Here is a 20,331-nt window from a genome sequence, read left to right as displayed (position 1 = left end):
ATTGGAGGGATGTTCCCTGGTGCAAAAGGTATTATAGATGAGTCTCCTCTGTTGATCCTTCCATTTTAATCTCACCATGATTTCAAGGAGCTCAGGGTAACGTACCTGCTTCTCCTAAGAGATAAAGGCCACTTCCAGATCACCCAGTGGATTTCACGGCCGAATGAGGATTCGAACCCCGGTCTCCTGTGGTCCTGTGCAGACGACCCCTTCATGCATGGACTCACCTCGTTTTGCCTCATGATGCGTTAACTCAGGGTTTCCTGGGAAACATTCTTCAGGCTTCAAGAAAGCCCAGATGTAGCATGATCATGCAGAATATGGTTGGGAAGCCCAGCTGTGCAAACACCCAACTGGGTCCCCTCCTCTTCCCACCTCCTCCAGGCCCACCGTTGGCCATTTTGGGAGGGAGGTTGACATGACCACATATGGTCATTTCACCCAGTAAATTATTAGCCATTAAATATATATATATATATATATATATATATATATATATATATATATATATATATATATATATATATATATATATTAAAAATTAATTAACTCCCACCCATTTTGGAACTCTTCTGGGACTGTCAAAAAACCCTGCCTTAGCTGATGGCCACCCCATGTGTATCCTTGCCCCACCTAGACCCCTGTGGTTGCCAGACTTGTCAACTCTAAGCATCGTCCTTGTTTTTTTCGTGATTTGACTACTTCTGATGGAGAGCAAACTCCTTCCAAAGTCTCAGATGTTGCAAACTATTATCCCTTTGCCTATCCATGATGACTAATGGTTCAGAAGCCTTCCGTCACTTTCTCATTTCACCCTATGCAGTATTGTGGTTTTAATTAATTTTTTCCTCATCTTCCAGAAGCAGTCTTTCAATTTTTTTTTAAATTCATTGGAAGTATCTGTTATCAGCCGTGCTAATTTGCATCTCCTGCCTTTGCACAATTTAATTCTGCCCTGCGGGAACCTGAATTTTTTTTTCCCTTTTTAATGAATGCTTAGTTTTCTGTTGCAAACGAAGTCGAGCAATCAAACGCCTTGCAAAACGTGGGTTCCAGATGTATACCTTTAATTTTCCTCTTGTAACAATACATTAGTTCTCCATCCGTCATGCAGGTGTCCATGGGTCAGCTCTGGAGAGAACAGGCTTGGGAGGGATATGAAAAGTTGGGACCTTAACGCTTGCAGATAATTCTGTTTGCTTATTTAGATCTTTTTACCCCACTTGTCTTCCCAACAGGGACACAAAGGGGCTTACAACATTGTTTTCCCCTTCTCCATTTTATCTTTGCAACTGTCTGTGAGACAGGTAGGCTGAGAGAGGACGTGAGGGGCCCAAAATCACTCAGCAATTTTCCATGGCAGAGTGGGGATTCGAACACGAGTCCCCCAGGTTCTGAGGGAGGAAAGTGTTGTCAAGTTACAGCCAGCAAGGGTGGCCAAACTGTGGCTCTCCAGATGTCCGTGGACTACAATTCCCATGAGCCCCTGCCAGCAGGCGGTGATGGGGGCTCATGGGATTTGTAGTACATGGACATCTGGAGAGCCACAGTTTGGCCAAACCAGCTGTAGGAGTTTAAAGGCAAGGGACAAACAGAGGTGTATTGCCATTGTCTCCCTCTGCATAGAAACCCTGAATTTTCTCAATATTTTTTATGGATGTATGGATTTATTTATTATTTAGACTTATTACCCGCCAGTCCCGAAACTGGCCCATGGCAGAGTACAATCTGTCCGTATAAAACCCTATAAAACCCCATTAGAACACTCTAGGACCTAAAACCACAATAGAGTCAAAATCCCAAGAAGACATGGCAGTATTCAATGCCCTATCCCCCGCCCCCAATAACATCTAACTTGTATACCACCACTCTCAAAGACTCGCAGCGGTTTACAATAAAAGAGTAAAACAACCCATAAAAACCCCAGTGTATTAAAAGTTGGACTAGATAGGCTGTATGGCCTCTTCCAATGCTATGATTCTATTATTTTCTTTCAGTACCTTGTCATTCCTCCCCCCCCCAGCATTCTTTTAGCCCCCTGTATGCCATAGGCAAAGGGTTAGAATAGCCTTTCTCAACTGTTGTTAACCATTGAGAAGCCCCTGGAACATTCTTCAGGCTTCGTGGAACCCCAGAAGTGGCGCAATCATGTGGAATATGGTTGGGAAGTTTAGGTGTGGACATACCTACCCGGGGCGCTTCCCCGTCCCACCCCCTCCAGGCCCATCATTGGCCATTTGGGGAGGGGGAGGGTGGATAGACAGCCCCACTTACCTCACAGGGTGTCTGTTGTGGGGAGAGGAAAGGGAAGGTGAATGTAAGCCACTTTGAGACTCCTTTGGGAAGAGAAAAGCAGCATAGAAGAGCCAACTCTTCTTCTTCTTCAGTAATATCAGGGCTCTCTCAGCCTCACCTCCCTCACAGGGTGTCTGTTGTGGGGAGAGGAAAGGGAAGGCGAATGTAAGCTGCTTTGAGACTCCTTCGGGTGGAGAAAAGCGGCATATAAGAACCAACTCTTCTTCTTCAGTAATATCAGGGCTCTCTCAGCCTCACCTCCCTCACAGGGTGTCTGTTTTGGGGAGAGGAAAGGGAAGGCAACTATCAAGCAGAGCAGACAGTCTTGACTTTGATGGCCCAGAGGTCAGATGCAGTATACGGCAGCTTCATGCGGTGTTTTCATTGTCTGTGACAATGTTGCTGAGTTATATCTAGCGGCCACAGCAGAAGTGTCAGAGCGCTGATCGTCAATTAAAAAGAAACTCAATTGCTGACTTTTAAAACAATCAGGATGGACTTGTTAAAGCCGACATGGAGAAGCTGACGTTCTACGCTGTTTCGGCCCCGGAGAAACTTGATCGGATTGGCGCTTACTTAGCCGACCGACTGAGCCGGGACGTCGTCAGGCATCGTTATGGGTAAGGCTGCTTCTCCGATGCCATCTTGAAAACTGTTTGTAATCTCCCTGCCACAGAGATTAGTGGAAAGAAAAGTTATTCATATCCCAGAGCTTTTCCTTGTTCTCATTTTACTCTCTGCTAAGTTTCTGGTTCTCCAGGTAAGGTGGCTTTCCCGCATGTGTTTTGCTTCCTCTACTAGTCAATCTGATATTACACAGGTTTATTTCCCTTATCTCCCCTTGTAGATTTACTACAAGTATATGCTGGAAATAAATCTGTATGGGAGGGGTGGCCAGACTTTGGCTCTCCTGATGCCCACAGACTACAATTCCCATGAGCCCCTGCCAGCATGGCCAATTGGCAGGGGCTTGTGGGAATTGTGATTATCTTTCATTGTATCGGGGTAATTAAACTGAGTCATTTTCCTCTGAAGTCTGGTAGTATACTTGGTGACCCCACGGCGCCCAAAGGTTTGAACTGGTTTGTGGCCTGATACATTCCATATGAGCCTCTTGTGGTGCAGAGTGGTAAGGCAGCAGTCATGCAGTCTGAAAGCTCTGCCCATGAGGCTGGGAGTTCAATCCCAGCAGCCGGCTCAAGGTTGACTCAGCCTTCCATCCTTCTGAGGTCAGTAAAATGAGTACCCAGCTTGCTGGGGGGTAAATGGTAATGACTGGGGAAGTCACTGGGAAACCACCCCATATTGAGTCTGCCATGAAAACGCTAGAGGGCGTCACCCCAAGGGTCAGACATGACTCGGTGCTTGCACAGGGGATACCTTTACCTTTACCTTTTTTACATTCCACATTCCATGTTTTTTAGTCCGGTGAAGCTCTAGGTGAGTTCTGCATGAAAATGTATTTATCAGAATTTATGATACAGCAGCAACAGAATGAGGTTTTTTTTCCCCTGTACAAATAGGTCACATAAGCCTGCCTTGTCAGTATGATAACCAGGCATGCTTTGACAAACTGACAGGCCTTGAATTTTGGACGAAGACATTACGGTTCTGTTGGCGAGGTCTGTTATCTGGAAGCTTCCTTATGGCTGATTCCGTACAATTGACTTCAGGGAGAAAATATATCAGTGGATGCAGAGGGGAAAACAGAAACTGGATATGGTCTCTACCTCACCGTGTTAGTAGGGTTTAAGGAACTGATTTGGAAAATCAGTTGTGGATGGAGGATGGACGCCATAACATTGGGTTCCACTGAGGTCTCCATCCATCCCAATCCTGTCCATTCTCAGCTTTACCCCCAAAGTCTCCAGGTCTTTCCCTACCCAGAGCTGGCAACCCTACACTTTTGTAACTGGTCTTCTGTCTTCTCCAGAGAACAGGGATCAGTGGTTGTGCTTCTGAAGAAGGTGGAGGGACGGGCCTTCAGGTAGTTCTAGTTACACTCTTGGACATGATGGACTGGCTCCAGAGTCAGAAGTCTTTCTGGTGTCCCAGGATGCTCTTCCCTGGTTTAGTGGCCCTTCACATCTGCCAGCCGCTCATTAATGATATGGGCTACATAATGGTCTAGATCAGCAACTTGGTCAAAGTTTGTAGGGGAGGAGCTGGGGCTCAGTGGTAGAACATCTGCTTGGTATTCAGGAAGTCCCAAGTTCAATCCTCAGAATCCCCAGTTGAAAGGACCAGGCAATAGGTGATGTGAAAGACCTCAGCCTGACACCCAGGAAGGTCGCTACCAGTCTGAATAGACAATACCAAGTTTGTGGGACCTCTGCCTGAGACCCTGGAAAGCCATGAAGGGGGGCCATAGCTCAGTGGAAGAACATCTGCTTGGCATGCAGAAGGTCACAGGTTCAATCCCAAGGATCTCCAGGTTCAATCCCCAGAATCTCCAGTAGGTGATTTGAAAGACCTCCATCTGAGACCCTCGAGTCTGCCAGTGTGAGTCTGATACTGACCTTGATGGACCAATGAAATGACTCCATATAAGGCAGCTTCATGAGTTCATTTATGTCCAGCTCTCTTGGTAGGGACAAACCAGTGACTTTTGTGGTCTTGATTGCCCATGGCTCAGGTATGTTTTAATCGCTATGGAGGCACTGGACCAGCTTTTGATGGCTTGCCATTCTCAGAGCATCAAACCCTTTGTCGAAAGCTTCCTTCACATGGTGGCCAAACTGCTGGAGTCCGGGGAACCAAAGCTACAGGTTCTGGGAACCAATTCGGTAAGTAATCTTAACTTTAATTAAACTCCGGTTTAAACGGACGGAAATTGAAGCCTCCAGTAATGACTCTTAGTTCTCAGAAGCCACGTGTGACATTTTGTGTTGAAGTGTCCTTTGGAAAGAAAATTACTAGAGCTTCCAGGACTGCAAGTTTATAAACTCGTTAACAGAATAGTTAGCCGTCCTGGTGCCTCTACAAGAGGTAGGAGTGCGGTCGGTGGAACTTTAGAGCTGAATTGCAGTGAACCAGCATAACAAAGGAAGGGGGGGGGAATGATTTATTTATTTTTGAATTTGTACCCCACCTCTCTTGACAATGTTGCCTCAAGGCAGCTTACAGAATCCTTACCATTGTTCTCCCTAATACTTGGGAAAGGCCCCTGTGGGCGGAGCGTTGTCCGGGACAAATCCAGTGTCCGGACTGCACTTCCTCCTGCATGGGCCAATCAGGCTGCACACAGCAAAGCTGGGTGCGACCAGATTGGGCCAGCCTCTGGAGCACCCGCCTCCAGAAGTGGCAGCGAGCAGTGCAGCCAGAGGATGCCTCTCCTCCGCTTCCCTCCCTTGGCTGCCAGATGAAATCGGTCTTTAACTTGTTGGTTCTTAATGAACTTGTTGGTTCTTAATTGGTTCTTAACTACTGAAACATTCTTCAGGCTTCAAGAACCCCCAGAATAGTGTGATGGTGCAGGATCAGGTTGGGAAGCAGAGCTGTCTACATGCCCACCTGCGGCCCCTCTCCTTCCCACCCCCTTTAAGCCCATCATTGGTGGCGGCAGACCAATATGAAAATATATGGCCATAGCTCAGTGGAAGAGCATCTGCTTGGCATGCAGAAGGTCACAGGTTCAATCCCAAACATCTCCCTGGTTCAATCCCCAGAACTGTTTAATGTTTAAAGACAGCTTAGTTCTTCAGTGTGGTGTACTGCTTAAGAGTGGCAGCCTCTAATCTGGAGAGCCGGGTTTGATTCCCTCCTCTTCCACATGCAGAAAGCTTGGGCTTGTCACAGCCCTGCTGTTCTGACCAAGCAGGCCTGTCAGGTCTCTCTCAGCCTCCCCTCCCTCACAGGGTGTCTGTTGTGGGGAGAGGAAAGGAAGGTGATTGTAAGCTGCTTTGAGACTCCTTTGGGCAGTGAAAAGTGGGGTATAAAAAACAACTTTTCTTCTTCTTCATGAGCGTCTCATTCATGTTCACTTACAGATAGCCATTGGGTTTTCCTATTCCTGATATATTTCTCTGTGTGATGGTATACATTTTTCTATGTAGCCATGTATGTTTTGGGAAACAGGTTTTTCAACCATTTTTCACTGGCAGTGGATAGTTGTTTTTTCCCCCTCTTTAATGCTGCAGAGTGTTTTTTTGTTGTTGTTGGTTGTTACTTTGAGAGACTGATTTTTTTGTTTAGTGTGTGTACAGGGCTACTGTGCCTTAGATTGCATGTGTGTTACACTGCCAGCTTTCCATGTCATATAGAAGTAGCTTCAATTTCTGCTGGCCATGTCAGTTGTTCAGCCATCAAGCAATGTCATGGGATCTTTATGCATCTACCAGTAAAAGAAGTACATGGTATGCAGTGACAGACATATGGCTCAGGAGGGAAAGTGCCCTGAGAATTCTGTTATCACTTAGTGAAGTCTAGACATCTTATTTACGAACAAATGTGCCACTTTGTTGAATGCCAACTACAGTGAGAAATATATTTGGACTTGTACATAGTGGCAGAAAGTGCTGTCAAGGCCCAGCTGACTGATGACAAACGTGTAGGGCTGGGGTGGCCAACCTGTGGATCTCCAGATGTCCATGGACTACAGTACCCATGACCCCCTGCCAGCAGTTCTCCAGAACAGGGGCTGCTGCTCTTAACCGTACTATCGTGGTGTAGTGGGTAAGAGCAGCAGCTTCTAATCTGTCAAGCCAGATTGGATTCCCTGCTCCCCCACATGCAGCCAGCTGGGTGACCTTGGGCTCACCACAAGACTGAGAAAGCTGTTCTGATCTAGCAGTAATCTCAGGGCTCTCTCAGCCTCACCCAACTCACAAGGTGTCTATTGTGGAGAGGGAAAGGGAAGGCGAATGTAAGCCGCTTTGAGACTCCTTCGGGCAGAGAAAAGCGGCATATAAGAACCAACTCTTCTTCTTCTTCAATAATATCAGGGCTCTCTCAGCCTCTCCTCCCTCACAGGGTGTCTGTTGTAGGGAGAGGAAAGGGAAGGTGATTGTCAGCCACTTTGAGACTCCTTTGGGTAGAGAAAAGTGGCATATAAGAACCAACTCTTCTTCTTCTTCAGTAATATCAGGGCTCTCTCAGCCTCACCTCCCTCACAGGGTGTCTGTTGTGGGGAGAGGAAAGGGAAGGTGATTGTCAGCCACTTTGAGACTCCTTTGGGTAGAGAAAAGTGGCATATAAGAACCAACTCTTTTTCTTCTTCAATAATATCAGGGCTCTCTCAGCCTCACCTCCCTCACAGGGTGTCTGTTGTGGGGAGAGGAAAGGGAAGGTGATTGTCAGCCACTTTGAGACTCCTTTGGGTAGATAAAAGCGGCATATAAGAACCAACTCTTCTTCTTCTTCAGTAATATCAGGGCTCTCTCAGCCTCACCTCCCTCAAAGGGTGTCTGTTGTAGGGAGAGGAAAGGGAAGGCAATTGTAAGCTCCTTTGAGATTCCTTCGGGTAGAGAAAAGTGGCAAATAAGGTAGAGGCAAGTGGCAAATAAGAATCAACTCTTCTTCCTCCTCTAGCTTCTACGTCGGGGCAGGGGTGGGGGAGTCTTCCTTTTCCCTCAACGATTTCTGCTTCATAATATCCTTACCAAACAGGCCTGATTACCTGTTATTTCCAACGGAATCGGAATGATTTTTTTCCACCGGAGGAGCGGGGACGGGCTGGCAGCCTTCCTTGTTCGGTTCTATAAACAGAATATTCTCCTCCACAGCACTTACTCATTTTCAGTCCTGCATATAAGCAATAGTTGACCTTTCCTTTCCTCAAGCTGGCAGGAGTTATTTGTCAGAAAATAACTTTAAAAAATACCCAACTATTTCTCATCACCTTACGAGCAAAATAGAGGGGCCAGGCTTTTACCATAGCTCGATCAACATCCACCTACGAGGCCAGAGAGATTCACCTGCCGGATTCCAGCCAGTCATTCCTGATCCAACCTAGCAGAGGCTCACGGTCATAGAATCCTAGAACCATAGAGTTGGAAGGGGCCACACAGGCCATCTAGTCCAACCCCCTGCTCATTGAATCCTAGAATCATAGAGTTGGAAGGGGCCACACAGGCCATCTAGTCCAACCCCCTGCTCATTGAATCCTAGAATCATAGAATCATAGAGTTGGAAGGGGCCACACATGCCATATAGTCCAACCCCCTGCTCATTGAATCCTAGAATGCTAGAATCATAGAGTTGGAAGCGGCCACACAGGCCATCTAGTCCAACCCCCTGTTCATTGAATCCTAGGATCCTAGAATCATAGAGTTGGAAGGGGTCACACAGGCCATCTAGTCCAACCCCCTGCTCATTGAATGCTAGAATCCTAGAATCATAGTGTTGGAAGGGGCCATACAGGCCATCTAGTCCAACCCCCTGCTCATTGAATCCTAGAATCCTAGAATCATAGAGTTGGAAGGGGCCATACAGGCCATCTAGTCCAACCCCCTGCTCATTGAATCCTAGAATCCTAGAATCATAGAGTTGGAAGGGGCCACACATGCCATCTAGTCCAACCCCCTGCTCATTGAATCCTAGAATGCTAGAATCATAGAGTTGGAAGCGGCCACACAGGCCATCTAGTCCAACCCCCTGTTCATTGAATCCTAGGATCCTAGAATCATAGAGTTGGAAGGGGTCACACAGGCCATCTAGTCCAACCCCCTGCTCATTGAATGCTAGAATCCTAGAATCATAGTGTTGGAAGGGGCCATACAGGCCATCTAGTCCAACCCCCTGCTCATTGAATCCTAGAATCCTAGAATCATAGAGTTGGAAGGGGCCATACAGGCCATCTAGTCCAACCCCCTGCTCAATGCAGGATCAGCCCTAAGCATCCTAAAGCATCCAAGAAAAGTGCGTATCCAACCTGTGCTTGAAGACTGCCAGTGAAGACTCCCAGGGTTACAAACAGAGACATCCGGCCCAGGTGAAAGGAAGGCACTATCCTCTCTCCTCTCGCTTCCCGAGAATTAAACAATGCACAATGATTATTGTGCTCCTGGGACCAGATGTAATCGGTTTTGGGTGAGGTGCAACTAGAAGAAGAGTAGCTTTTTATACCCGGCTTTTCTCTACCCAAAGGAGTCTCAAAAAGTGACTTACAGTCATCTTCCCTTCCCCTCCCCAGAAGACACCCTGTGAGGGAGGTGAGGCTGCGAGAGCTCTCAGAGAACTGCTCTGTGAGAACAGCCCTAATAGGACTGTGACTGGCCCAAGGTCACCCAGCTTTCTGCATGTGGAAGAGCAGGGAATCGAACCTACAGCTCTTAACCACTACACTAAGCTGTCTCTCAACCCATAAACCTAAATCTAACCCACAATCCCCTTCAGAAATATTTTATTCTGTTTTCCCACAGTGCAGTCATTGGTGGGGAGGGGGGTGGGTAGAGAGCTTAGTTGAAGTTCAGGAAATGGTGCCAACAGTGTGAGAATGTGATGTTTTGTGATTGGAATGCCAGGTCCACATTGGTCTTAAAAGCACCTTTGGAATTTTGAGAAGGGGAAGCTGTGGCCGCCATTTCAAGATGGCCACAGGACCCAGGGCCAATCACAAAATGGCCGCCATGGGGTCATATGACCAATCACAAAACACTAGGGGGTTTCAAAGGAAGCAGCATCCAGTGATGAAGACAGCTCTTTCTGAAAGGGGATGCCTTGTGGGCATAAAACTGATGCTCTTCTGAAGGTGCAGGAGACCCACCCGTGTGTGCCATGGGGAGCCACCCTGAGGGATCAAGCTTTTTGATGTGGAGTGGCCAAACTGTCGCTTCCCAGATCTTCATGGACTAGAACAGGGGTAGTCAAACTGCGGCCCTCCAGATGTCCATGGACTACAATTCCCAGGAGCCCCTGCCAGCGAATGCTGGCAGGGGCTTCTGGGAATTGTAGTCCATGGACATCTGGAGGGCCGCAGTTTGACTACCCCTGGACTAGAGTTACCCTGAGCCCGCTAGCCTGGCCCATTGGCAGGGGCTCCTGGGAATTGTAGTCCATGAGAGCCTCAGTTGGGCCACCCCGGCTTTAGATGGTTGTGGCAGACGATACACTAATCTGTCTCCCTCCCCGTTTCCCCAGTTTGTTAAATTTGCGAACATTGAGGAAGACACGCCTTCGTACCACAGGCGCTACGACTTCTTCGTCTCTCGATTCAGCGCGATGTGCCACGCCCACCATGAAGATCCTGAGGTGCAGACAGAGTAAGTAACATCACATTTGGAAGGAAATTCTGTTGAGATCATCTTTTCTTTCTTTGGCCTTTCTAATCCTACCTTTCCTCCAAAGAGTTTAGGTGGTATTATTCCCAGTAGGAGCTTCCCCAGAGGAGGGCAACAAAGATGGTGAGGGGTTTGGAGAATAAGATGTATGAAGAAATCTTGGGGGAGCTTGGTCTGTTTAGCCCGGAGAGGAGACGACTGAGAGGGGATCTGATAACCATCTTCAAATATTTAAAAGGCTGCCATGTAGAGGATGGAGCAGAATTGTTCTCTCTTGCCCTAGAGGGACAGACCAGAACAAATGGGATGAAATTAATTCAAAAGAAATTCCATCTAAACATCCGGAAGAAGTTCCTGACAGTTAGAGTGGTTTCTCAGTGGAACAGGCTTCCTCGGGAGGTGGTGGCTTCTCCGTCTTTGGAGATTTTTAAACACAGGCTGGATAGCCATCTGATGGAGAAGCTGATTCTCTGAAGGCAAAGGGGTGGCAGGTTACAGTAGATGAGCGTTAGGGATGTGAGTGTCCTGCATAGTGCAGGGGGTTGGACTAGATGACCCATGAGATCCCTTCCAACTCTATGATTCTAGGAAGCTTCATGAAACCTTGATTGAGAAAGCCTGGTCTATTGAGAGCATTTTTTCTATGAGCATCACCTTTTATATAACTGTATTATTATCATACAAGAGCCTCTTGTGGCGCAGAGTGGTAAGGCAGCCGTCTGAAAGCTTTGCCCATAAGGCTGGGAGTTCAATCCCAGCAGCCGGCTCAAGGTTGACTCAGCCTTCCATCCTTCCGAGGTCGGTAAAATGAGTACCCAGCTTGCTGGGGGGGTAAACGGTCATGACTGGGGAAGGCACTGGCAAACCACCCCGTATTGAGTCTGCCATGAAAACACTAGAGGGCGTCACCCCAGGGTCAGACATGACTCGGTGCTTGCACAGGGGTTACCTTTACCTTTACCTTTATTATTATCATTGTGGACCTCATTGATTCATGTATATTAGATCGTTGTGGTTTAATTATTAGATATTTCTGTCATCCTTCCCAACCATGCCTATATTTACTCTCAGTACCCCCTGGAGCGTGACCAACCTGAGATAACGCCCCCCCCCCCCCCATTCACTTCTCTGTTTTATCATGACAATTAGCTGGCTGGCTACATAAACCCACAGAAAAACAAGGAACCCAGCCAAGGCAATATTCTTATTTTGACAATATACTACTGGATTCTATTTTAGTTTCTAGATAATTTCCATTTTCAGTATCTTTTCTTCAGTGGCCGAGTCCGCCAATATAAGATTGTTGTAACAATAGTATGGAAAGTTAGTCAGTGTGGAAAACTCCTATAGTATTTCCTTATATTAGTATTTTAATAATATCAGTAGGCCATCGGCTCAAAGGTATTGGGGAACATTAGTCAAAGACCATTCCCCAACTCCTATATTTACTCTAAGTACTCCCTGGAGCGTGGCCAATCTGACATAACCCCCCCCCCCAAAAAAAAATTCACTTTTCCGTTTTGTCATGGCAATTAGCCGGCTGGCTACATGTACCCAGCAGGTTTCATCTCACGCCCTCCATTGTGCCTCTCCGGTTCTCTTCTGCTAAAATGGAGCCCGAAACGGCCTTCTGAGGATTAAGAAACCAAAGCGTTCACCTCGGGCTCTTTCCTCCCTGTCTCTTCCGCACCATGCTGGTAATGTGAGGTAAGATAAACGTTGTCCTGCCGAAGGCATAAACATAAACGGCCTGAGTCTTCAAAAGGAAAACAATCTGTAACCGTGTTCCTTGATAAAACTAAATAAATAATCCTGCGTTTTGTGACAATGGTCCCCTGGTAGGGATTTCATGGGCTGCAGCTTGGAAAGTTCTAGAAGGCCCTGAGAGATTGGAGGTACTTTTTCCTCCCTCCCTCCCTTCTCCATGCGCTTAGCTGCAGGGTCCGCTGCTCTGTCCCCCTCCCTTTGCAACCGAGCGCATTGTGCCTCCCATGCGGGCCTCCTGTCTGAACCGCTGTGTTTCCTCATAACCATTCATCTCGTCTGCAGCCTCTTTTCCCAAAATAAACCGGCGCAGGTCAGATGTTACTCAGGGGCATTTTTAATCTCCGCAGCTAGAATGTCGGGTGTCGCTTCAGAAGGATGGCGCTGAGGCAGCTGGTTATTTATTCCGATTACCATGCTTTCAGCCCAAAACGTGGAAAAATAAAGATCTATTACCGTTCATCTGAAATTTTGCATTAGCTTGGGACTTATTTATTTATCAGGCGGCTTGTGTGTTATGCAGCCAGGAGATCTTAGGGCAAGAGGCATTTGGAGATGGTTTGCCATTTCCTGTCCCTGAGTCATGACCCTGATGTCCTTGGAGGTCACCTTTCTGAGAGCTAGCCAGGGTTCACCCTGCTTAGAATCCTAGAATCATAGAGTTGGAAGGGACCTCCTGGGTCATCTAGTCCAACCCCCTGCACTGTGCAGGACACTCACCATCCTATTGCTCATCCACTGTGTCCTGCCACCCCCTTGAAACCTTCACAGAATCAGCCTCTCTGTCAGATGGCTGTCCAGCCTCTGTTTTAAAATCTCCAAAGATGGAGAATCCACCACCTCCAGAGGAAGCCTGTTCCACTGAGAAACCGCTCTGTCAGGAACTGTTAGCTTCTGAGATCTGATAGAATTGGGCTTTCTGGGGCTATTCAGGTCTAGGGGAGGGTAGAGTTTGAGTAGCGGAAGGCCCTCAGTGGGGATGGGATGCTCTAGAGTCCTCCCTCCGCCTCCAGAGGGGAGGGGTGCTCTCAAAGCTGGACCTGGGCCTGAGGTTAGGGTTCCCTGGTTGCTTCCTGTCTTCCCTCTGGTGGCCCCATCAATGGGTTACTGGAGAGTTTTCAGCTAAGCTGCATCTTGGCATCTTGGGAGAGCCCCTGGCTGCTTCCTCACAAGCCTTATCATTGAGATGCTGCAGAATCATTAGCCGGATCCGGCTCCAGGCAGGATGGAGGAGTCCCTGGTTGCTTCCTGTCTTCCCTCTGGTGGCCCCATCAATGGGTTACTGGAGAGTTTTCAGCTAAGCTGCATCTTGGCATCTTGGGAGAGCCCCTGGCTGCTTCCTCACAAGCCTTATCATTGAGATGCTGCAGAATCATTAGCCGGATCCGGCTCCAGGCAGGATGGAGGAGTCCCTGGTTGCTTCCTGTCTTCTGCTGGTGCCAGGTGGGATGCTGGAGAGGAGAAGTTCTCAGCCAAGCTGCATCCTGACCTGATAGGAGAACACCTGACTGCTTCCTGTCCACTTTCCCACAAGCCTTATCATTAAGATGTTGCAGAATGGTTAGTCAGACCTGGCCCTAGGCATGATGGAGGGGTGCCTGGTTACTTCCAGTCTTCCTTCTGTTTGTGCCGTGGGATGCTGGAGAGGGAGAATTCCCAGCTCAGCTGCATCCTGGCCTGGAAGGAGAGCACCTGAATGCTTCCTGTCTGCTTTCTCAAAGCCCTATTCTTGAGATGCCGCAGGTAAAGACGGGTTAGCCAGCTTTGGCTCGAGGCATGATGGAGGGGTGCCTGGATGCTTTCTGCCTTCTCTCCAGTGGACTTATTGATGGAAGCATGATGACGCAGGAGGTTGTCTATGCTCAGACGGGGAGCTGGCTGTTTCTTTACTCTTTTCTTCCCTCCGAGGCTTGCAGACTCATTATCCGCTGCTCAGAGTCACCTGCGGAATAGAGTGAATTCTGTGGACACTTTGCCTTTGGGAGGACAAATGCCCCAAAGCCAGTTAAGGAATCTTTCTGCCTGCCCGTTGCCTCTGTGTATACAAACCAGTGAATCGCAAAAGAGCTCTCTTTCAAACTCACAGTAAATGTGTGTTGTGAACCTCAATAAGGAGACAAGACTGCGATTAAAACTGCGTACTTGAGCTGGAGAAGAATTATGGTCTAGACCCAAAGGTTCCCCACCCCCCAAAAAATTGCTCATCAGTGTCAGAAGACAGAATTTTGCATTGGCTTGATTATAGACTAGCTGCCACTCACTGGTCTTTATCTCCCTCTGGTGACATGGAAACGGTATTTTTTGGCATGCGAACTTAAATAACTAAAATAATGCTTGGAATATTTTTCCTAACTCACCTGCAAGAATGAGTAGGGGGAAGGGGTGTCACAGAAAGGGCCAGACTGCCATGTCTGTTCGCATTCATTCATTCATTCATTCATTCATTCATTCATTCATTCATTCATTCATTCATTCATTGCGGAAACCCTCACCCACCCATCCCCACTACCGGAGGGGCGAGGAAGGAGGTCAAGATGATTCAGTTTACTACTCACACCCAGAGAGTTCATTCTCTACCCTGCCATGAAGCACAGTGGCTGATCTGGGGCCGCCTAGACATGGTCTACCTCACAGAGTCGTTGTGTGGACAGAACACCATGGGAGAGAAAGCCACGTACACTTCCCTGAGGCCCTTGGAGGAAACAGACAGAACAAAGGGCCAGATTCCTTTTGTCACAGCCTTTGTTGCAAACTCCTTTTAGGATCCGAATAGCTGGGATCCGGGGGATCCAGGGCGTGGTGCGCAAAACGGTGAACGACGAACTGCAGGCCACGATTTGGGAACCACAGCACATGGACAAGATCGTGCCCTCCTTGCTCTTTAACATGCAGAGGACTGAAGACGTCGACAGGTACCTGTGGGACAGATCTCTTGGGATCACAGCTGCTTTCCAAGTGACGGATTGGTTCACCTAGAGCAGGGGTAGTCAACCTGTGGCCCTCCAGATTTTCATGGACTACAATTCCCATGAGCCCCTGCCAGCGAACGCTGGCAGGGGCTCATGGGAATTGCAGTCCATGAACATCTGGAGGGCCACAGGTTGACTACCCCTGACCTGGAGAAAGCTTTGGAAGGTGGAGTCTGTAGACTTCCCAACCCTACTCATGATGCTTGTAAACGGGGTGTTGAAATGCTGAAAACAAACCAAAATATATCTGAATGATTAGACCCCCTTTGGTTTGTTCTGTATTTCTCTGGCACAAGAAGCTTTTCTGCTAGGGTTGCCGGGAGCCTGGGGCGGACTTCAGAATAGTGCAATGCCATAGAGGTGTAAGAACATACGAGAAGCCATGTTGGATCAGGCCAGTGGCCCATCCAGTCCAGCACTCTGTCTCGCACAGTGGCCCATCAGGACGCCAACCAGTGGGGCCAGAACTCCAGAAGCCCTCCTACTTTTGACCCTCAACCACCAAGAATGCCAATCATCACTGTCCCAGACCCAAGTGTTCCATCTACACCTTGTGGCTAATAGCTATGATGGACCTCTGCCCCGTATGCCTATCCAGTCCCCTCTTGGAGCTGTCTACACTTATGGCCACCACCACGTCCGGCAGCAGGGAATTCCCTGTATTAATTACCCTCCAAAGCAGCCCATTTCCCTAAGCGAACTGATCTCTGTCATCCGGAGGTGAGTTGTAGTATTATGAATTTTCCAGTCCCCATTGAGACGTTGTCATACCTACCCCAGCCTTTGTTGTTCTGGTCCAAGGCAACCCTGTTTTCCACCCAAAGGAAAGCATTCAGGTTGGAGGAAACACACAACCTTATAGACGGGATCTACAGTATACAACTCAATGCTACCCCTTTGAAACTTCCAGCCTGTGATGCAGATAATACTGGGCTCTCAAAAAGACTCACTGCCTTTGCAGTGAACCCACCAGGTTCACATAGGGCATAAACCCAGAAGGCAGTATCTGTGGGCTTTTATGCACAGCAACTGGTAAGTTTCTCATGTGCTTTGCATTTTGGTGTTTTGTGACTCTCTGCATATGGGGGCCGTGTGGTGAACGGCTCCGTGAAGAGTGGGAGTCAGAAGTGGCAGATGGTTCCAACAGATGGCCTCAGAGTTATCTCTCAGAGAAAGGGGTTCCCGCAGCCCCCTTAGCGAGCGGGGAAGAGCGTGCTCCCATCTTACGGGGGAATAAACATTTGCAGCTCGTTATAATGCCTTGCTGTAATTGAATAACTTTCGCAGCATTAGTCATAAGTGAACAGCTTAAATTTATTTATTTATAAATTCATGCATGCCATGTTTTATGAGCCTCTTGTGGCGCAGAGTGGTAAGGCAGCAGACATGCAGTCTGAACACTCTGCCCATGAGGCTGGGAGTTCGACCCCAGCAGCTGGCTCAAGGTTGACTCAGCCTTCCATCCTTCCGAGGTCAGTGAAATGAGTACCCAGCTTGCTGGGGGGAAAACGGTAATGACTGGGGAAGGGAATGGCAAACCACCCTGAAAACGCTGGAGGGCGTCACCCCAAGGGTCAGACTTGTCTCGGTGCTTGCACAGGGGTACCTTTACCTTTTACCTTTATGCCATGTTTAGGACACCCCTCTCCAACTACGGACTCAGGGCGGCTAACATCATTAAAACCGTATACAAATTTTCCTAAAATGATTTAAAACCATTTACATATTTCCTTTAAAAATTCCCGATAAAATAAGACTACTTCGTCACAGCCTCGATTCAAGTGCAATTTGAGCAAATGGCCCTTTAAAGGAAAGAAAGTGAAAAAAAAGTAATGGTTTTTGTCTTTCCTGGGCTCTGGGTGGGTGGGCGGTTTGAGGTGGAGGGATCAAACTTGCAGCGTGGTTGAAGGAGCCTCTCCTCAAAAGAACCCCTGACATGCAAAAAGATTGGACTGGGGGTTCAGTTCTAAGGGCACCCAAAGAGGGCGGGCCCATCCAATCTCTGTTATTTCCTCTGATGAGGAAAAAACCCCCACATATTCTCTGATCTGTTCTCATCATAGGAAATAATGGAGGTCCAATAGGGCTACCCTCTTTGAGTGCCCCTAGAATTCGACCTCCTGGTCCAATCGATTTGCAAAATGGGGGTTCTTTTGAGGCAAAGCTCCTGCAATAACATGGCAAGTTTGGTGGCTCTACCTCAAACTGCCCCCCCCAAGAGCCCAGGAAAGACAAACTTTGACGTTTAAACAGCTGCTTGCTCGAACTGCCAAATTGCGCCGAATTGTGATTCGAGCAAAGTTGATTCGGCCATTTAAACGTATTGCGAAATGGTGATTCGGACCATATTTGGCCCATTTGGGTACTTTTCAGCTGGATCGAATCACACATGTCCAATAGAATCTAGTTTAATTGCTGCAGGTGGGAAGTTATTTTACCTTTCAGTTTCTCCCACAGTAGGAGCATGGCCAAGTGATTGGGTGTGATTTCGTTGGATTCCACCCACACCCTAGTGTGGCCAGTTGTTATTTGATTGTGTTGCGGATGGGAGGAAGCAGAAACCAAAGTCCTGCCGTTGAAATATAGCAGCCGGTAGCTGATTGAATGATTGAGCTGTGACCAGTGCCTTTATTTCAGTCGAGCCTGCCCACCATCTTCCTTGGGGGGAGAAAAAGAAGAGAACCCATCTGTTCTGGCTGAGAGCTGTTTCCGTGAACTGCTGGGCCGGGCGACCTACGGCAACATGAACCATGCTGTCCGACCAGTTTTTGCGTAAGTAAAAGACCTGGGGGGGGGGGGGACAGGATGGAAATCACTTCATTGTCTGTACTACCTTGAATTCGAGATTGCAGAGAAGCAACAAGCAGGCATCCCTTCTGAAGGCTATGGAAACACTCTGCCTTCTCAGGAGGTTCTTAATTTCCCCCATTGTTGTTGTTGTTATGTGCTAAGTCGTGTCCGACCCATCGCGACCCCATGGACAATGATCGTCCAGGCCTTCCTGTCCTCTACCATTCCCCGGAATCCGTTTAAGCTTGCACCGACTGCTTCAGTGACTCCATCCAGCACCCTCATTCTATGTCGTCCCCTTCTTCTTTTGCCCTCGATTGCTCCCAGCATTAGGCTCTTCTCCAGGGAGTCCTTCCTTCTCATGAGGTGGCCAAAGTATTTGAGTTTCATCTTCAGGATCTGGCCTTCTAAGGAGCAGTCAGGGCTGATCTCCTCTAGGACTGACCGGTTTGTTCGCCTTGCAGTCCAAGGGACTCGCAAGAGTCTTCTCCAGCACCAGAGTTCAAAAGCCTCAATTCTTTGACGCTCGGCCTTCCTTATGGTCCAACTTTCGCAGCCATACATTGCAACTGGGAAGACCATCGCCTTGACTAAACGCACTTTTTCCCCCATTACTCGTTTTTAATCTGGGGAGAATAGATGGCCCCCTTGCATAAGTATTTATGTAGAGTTCTGAGTTTGGAGATTGGAGGGCGGGGCCTGAGAAAGGTCGAATTGTGGAAGGGCAGGCGAGTCATCAGGCATGTGATGCCCTGAAACAATGAAATCCCTTTTTTTGCCACTTACGATATCATTAATTAAGTTTGACCTTTGTCAAGAGAAAGAAAAAGAAATCCTGCATGCAATCCATTCCTTTGCATGTGCTTGAGTTAATACATTTAAGAACAAAAAAGGAACTCATATTGCTTCTCTTGGTTGAATGTTCTAGAAACCTGTCTCCCCTATATATAAGGGAACATTTGTTGAGTATAGGTAATTCACTCTATGCTTAGGCCTTTTTTAGCCTAGTTCATTGCACACGCAACCAACTTACAGCAGGGGGCCCTGGAATCTTAGAGGAGCTCTCTACAGGCCAAGGCCAATAAAAAATTGTGAATGGTTGGTTTAGATTATCATCTTTCTAACAATAATTACAAAAGAAGTCCTTAGAGGGAACTGACTTTTTCATTTTTTATCAGGCATTTAGACCAACATAGACTCTGGGATCCCAATGAATTTGCTGTCTTCTGCTTCAGAATCATCATGTATTCTATACAGGTATGTTTCATGTTCTGTCAGGCACAGGGTCTTCTCTGTTGTGGCACCTCAACTTCAGAACGTCTCTTTCATCTGCTTCTGGGCCTCTTCTGCATGATGGATAAGCTGATGAAAACTCACTAAATACATCGTTGTTTTTCTGATCTCTGCACAGAAGAGTTAATTTACTCCATGCTCTGCATGGTGAACTGCCTCTTCAGTGCTTTAAGCGTCTTTTAAGCGTTGTTTTTGAAAGAGGCTTTTCACTGATTCGTTTATCTCTGCCCGCCTGCCTGAGACGCTCTATTAGTCATGCAGAGAGGCTCACTTCTTATGCAGAATAGTGACTGCATTAGAGAACAAAGTGGAGTTGGCAAAACTGCAGGGGGCAGGGCTATGAACTGTTTCATGCAGAGAGCACTGCAATGTAGTTTTTCAACAGACTATATTCAATGCAGAACAACGATTGTAATATAATAAAGCGGTCTAAACTGGTTGTTTTTTAAACTGTTTTATTTGGCTCCGTGCAGAATACCTCCTGATGGTTTCAGGTACCTGCAGATGCAAATAGCCAAGAAACGTCCATTGACTAATTCACAGAGCAGGAGTAGGTGTTCAGCTTGCAAGTGGGAAGAGGCTTCAATAACAGACAACTTCTCTTTTCATTTCCAGGCACAGTATTCGCATCATGTGATACAGGAAATCCTGGCACACCTCGACGCTTGCAGGAGGGATTTCCCACGGGTCCGGGCAGGCATCATCCAGGCCCTCTTACAAGCTGTGGCCATTGCAGCCAAGGGTACCATAGGTGAGCATCGTGAAATTAAAGACTCCGACATGCAGGGTTTCTCAGTGGCAGCTGCTGGGCTTGTGCAGGTGTCCATCTCTCTTTTGTCTGTAGCCTTTCCTGCCCAGGTGTAAAATCAAATCGGAGAGGCTGCATGATGTACTGATTAGAATCCAGGACACAAGCTTCTGTGAGTCAAAGCTCACTTTGTCAGATCCAGCAAAGTGATCTTTGACTCATAAAAGTGTATAGCCTGGGAAATGATGGTTTT

At 47.7% G+C, this 20,331-nt stretch overlaps 1 protein-coding gene across 1 annotated transcript in view; it reads left to right on the top strand.

Annotated features, from left to right (window-relative positions):
• EFR3A (EFR3 homolog A) overlaps positions 1-20,331 on the top strand; it is a 64,969-nt gene that overhangs the window by 18,955 nt on the left and 25,683 nt on the right. The window contains exons 4-10 of the mRNA XM_077351475.1: positions 2,788-2,915; positions 4,931-5,081; positions 10,375-10,496; positions 15,041-15,190; positions 17,885-18,019; positions 19,216-19,294; positions 19,946-20,081. Of these exons, the coding sequence (XP_077207590.1) occupies positions 2,788-2,915; positions 4,931-5,081; positions 10,375-10,496; positions 15,041-15,190; positions 17,885-18,019; positions 19,216-19,294; positions 19,946-20,081 (901 nt within the window). The remainder of the gene's footprint in view (positions 1-2,787; positions 2,916-4,930; positions 5,082-10,374; positions 10,497-15,040; positions 15,191-17,884; positions 18,020-19,215; positions 19,295-19,945; positions 20,082-20,331) is intronic.

The sequence above is a fragment of the Paroedura picta genome, chromosome 9 (genome assembly GCF_049243985.1).
Source record: "Paroedura picta isolate Pp20150507F chromosome 9, Ppicta_v3.0, whole genome shotgun sequence".
Classification (NCBI taxonomy): Eukaryota; Metazoa; Chordata; class Lepidosauria; order Squamata; family Gekkonidae; genus Paroedura; species Paroedura picta.
Note: the sequence above shows the minus strand (reverse complement) of the source record. Positions and strands in the feature narration are given on the sequence as shown.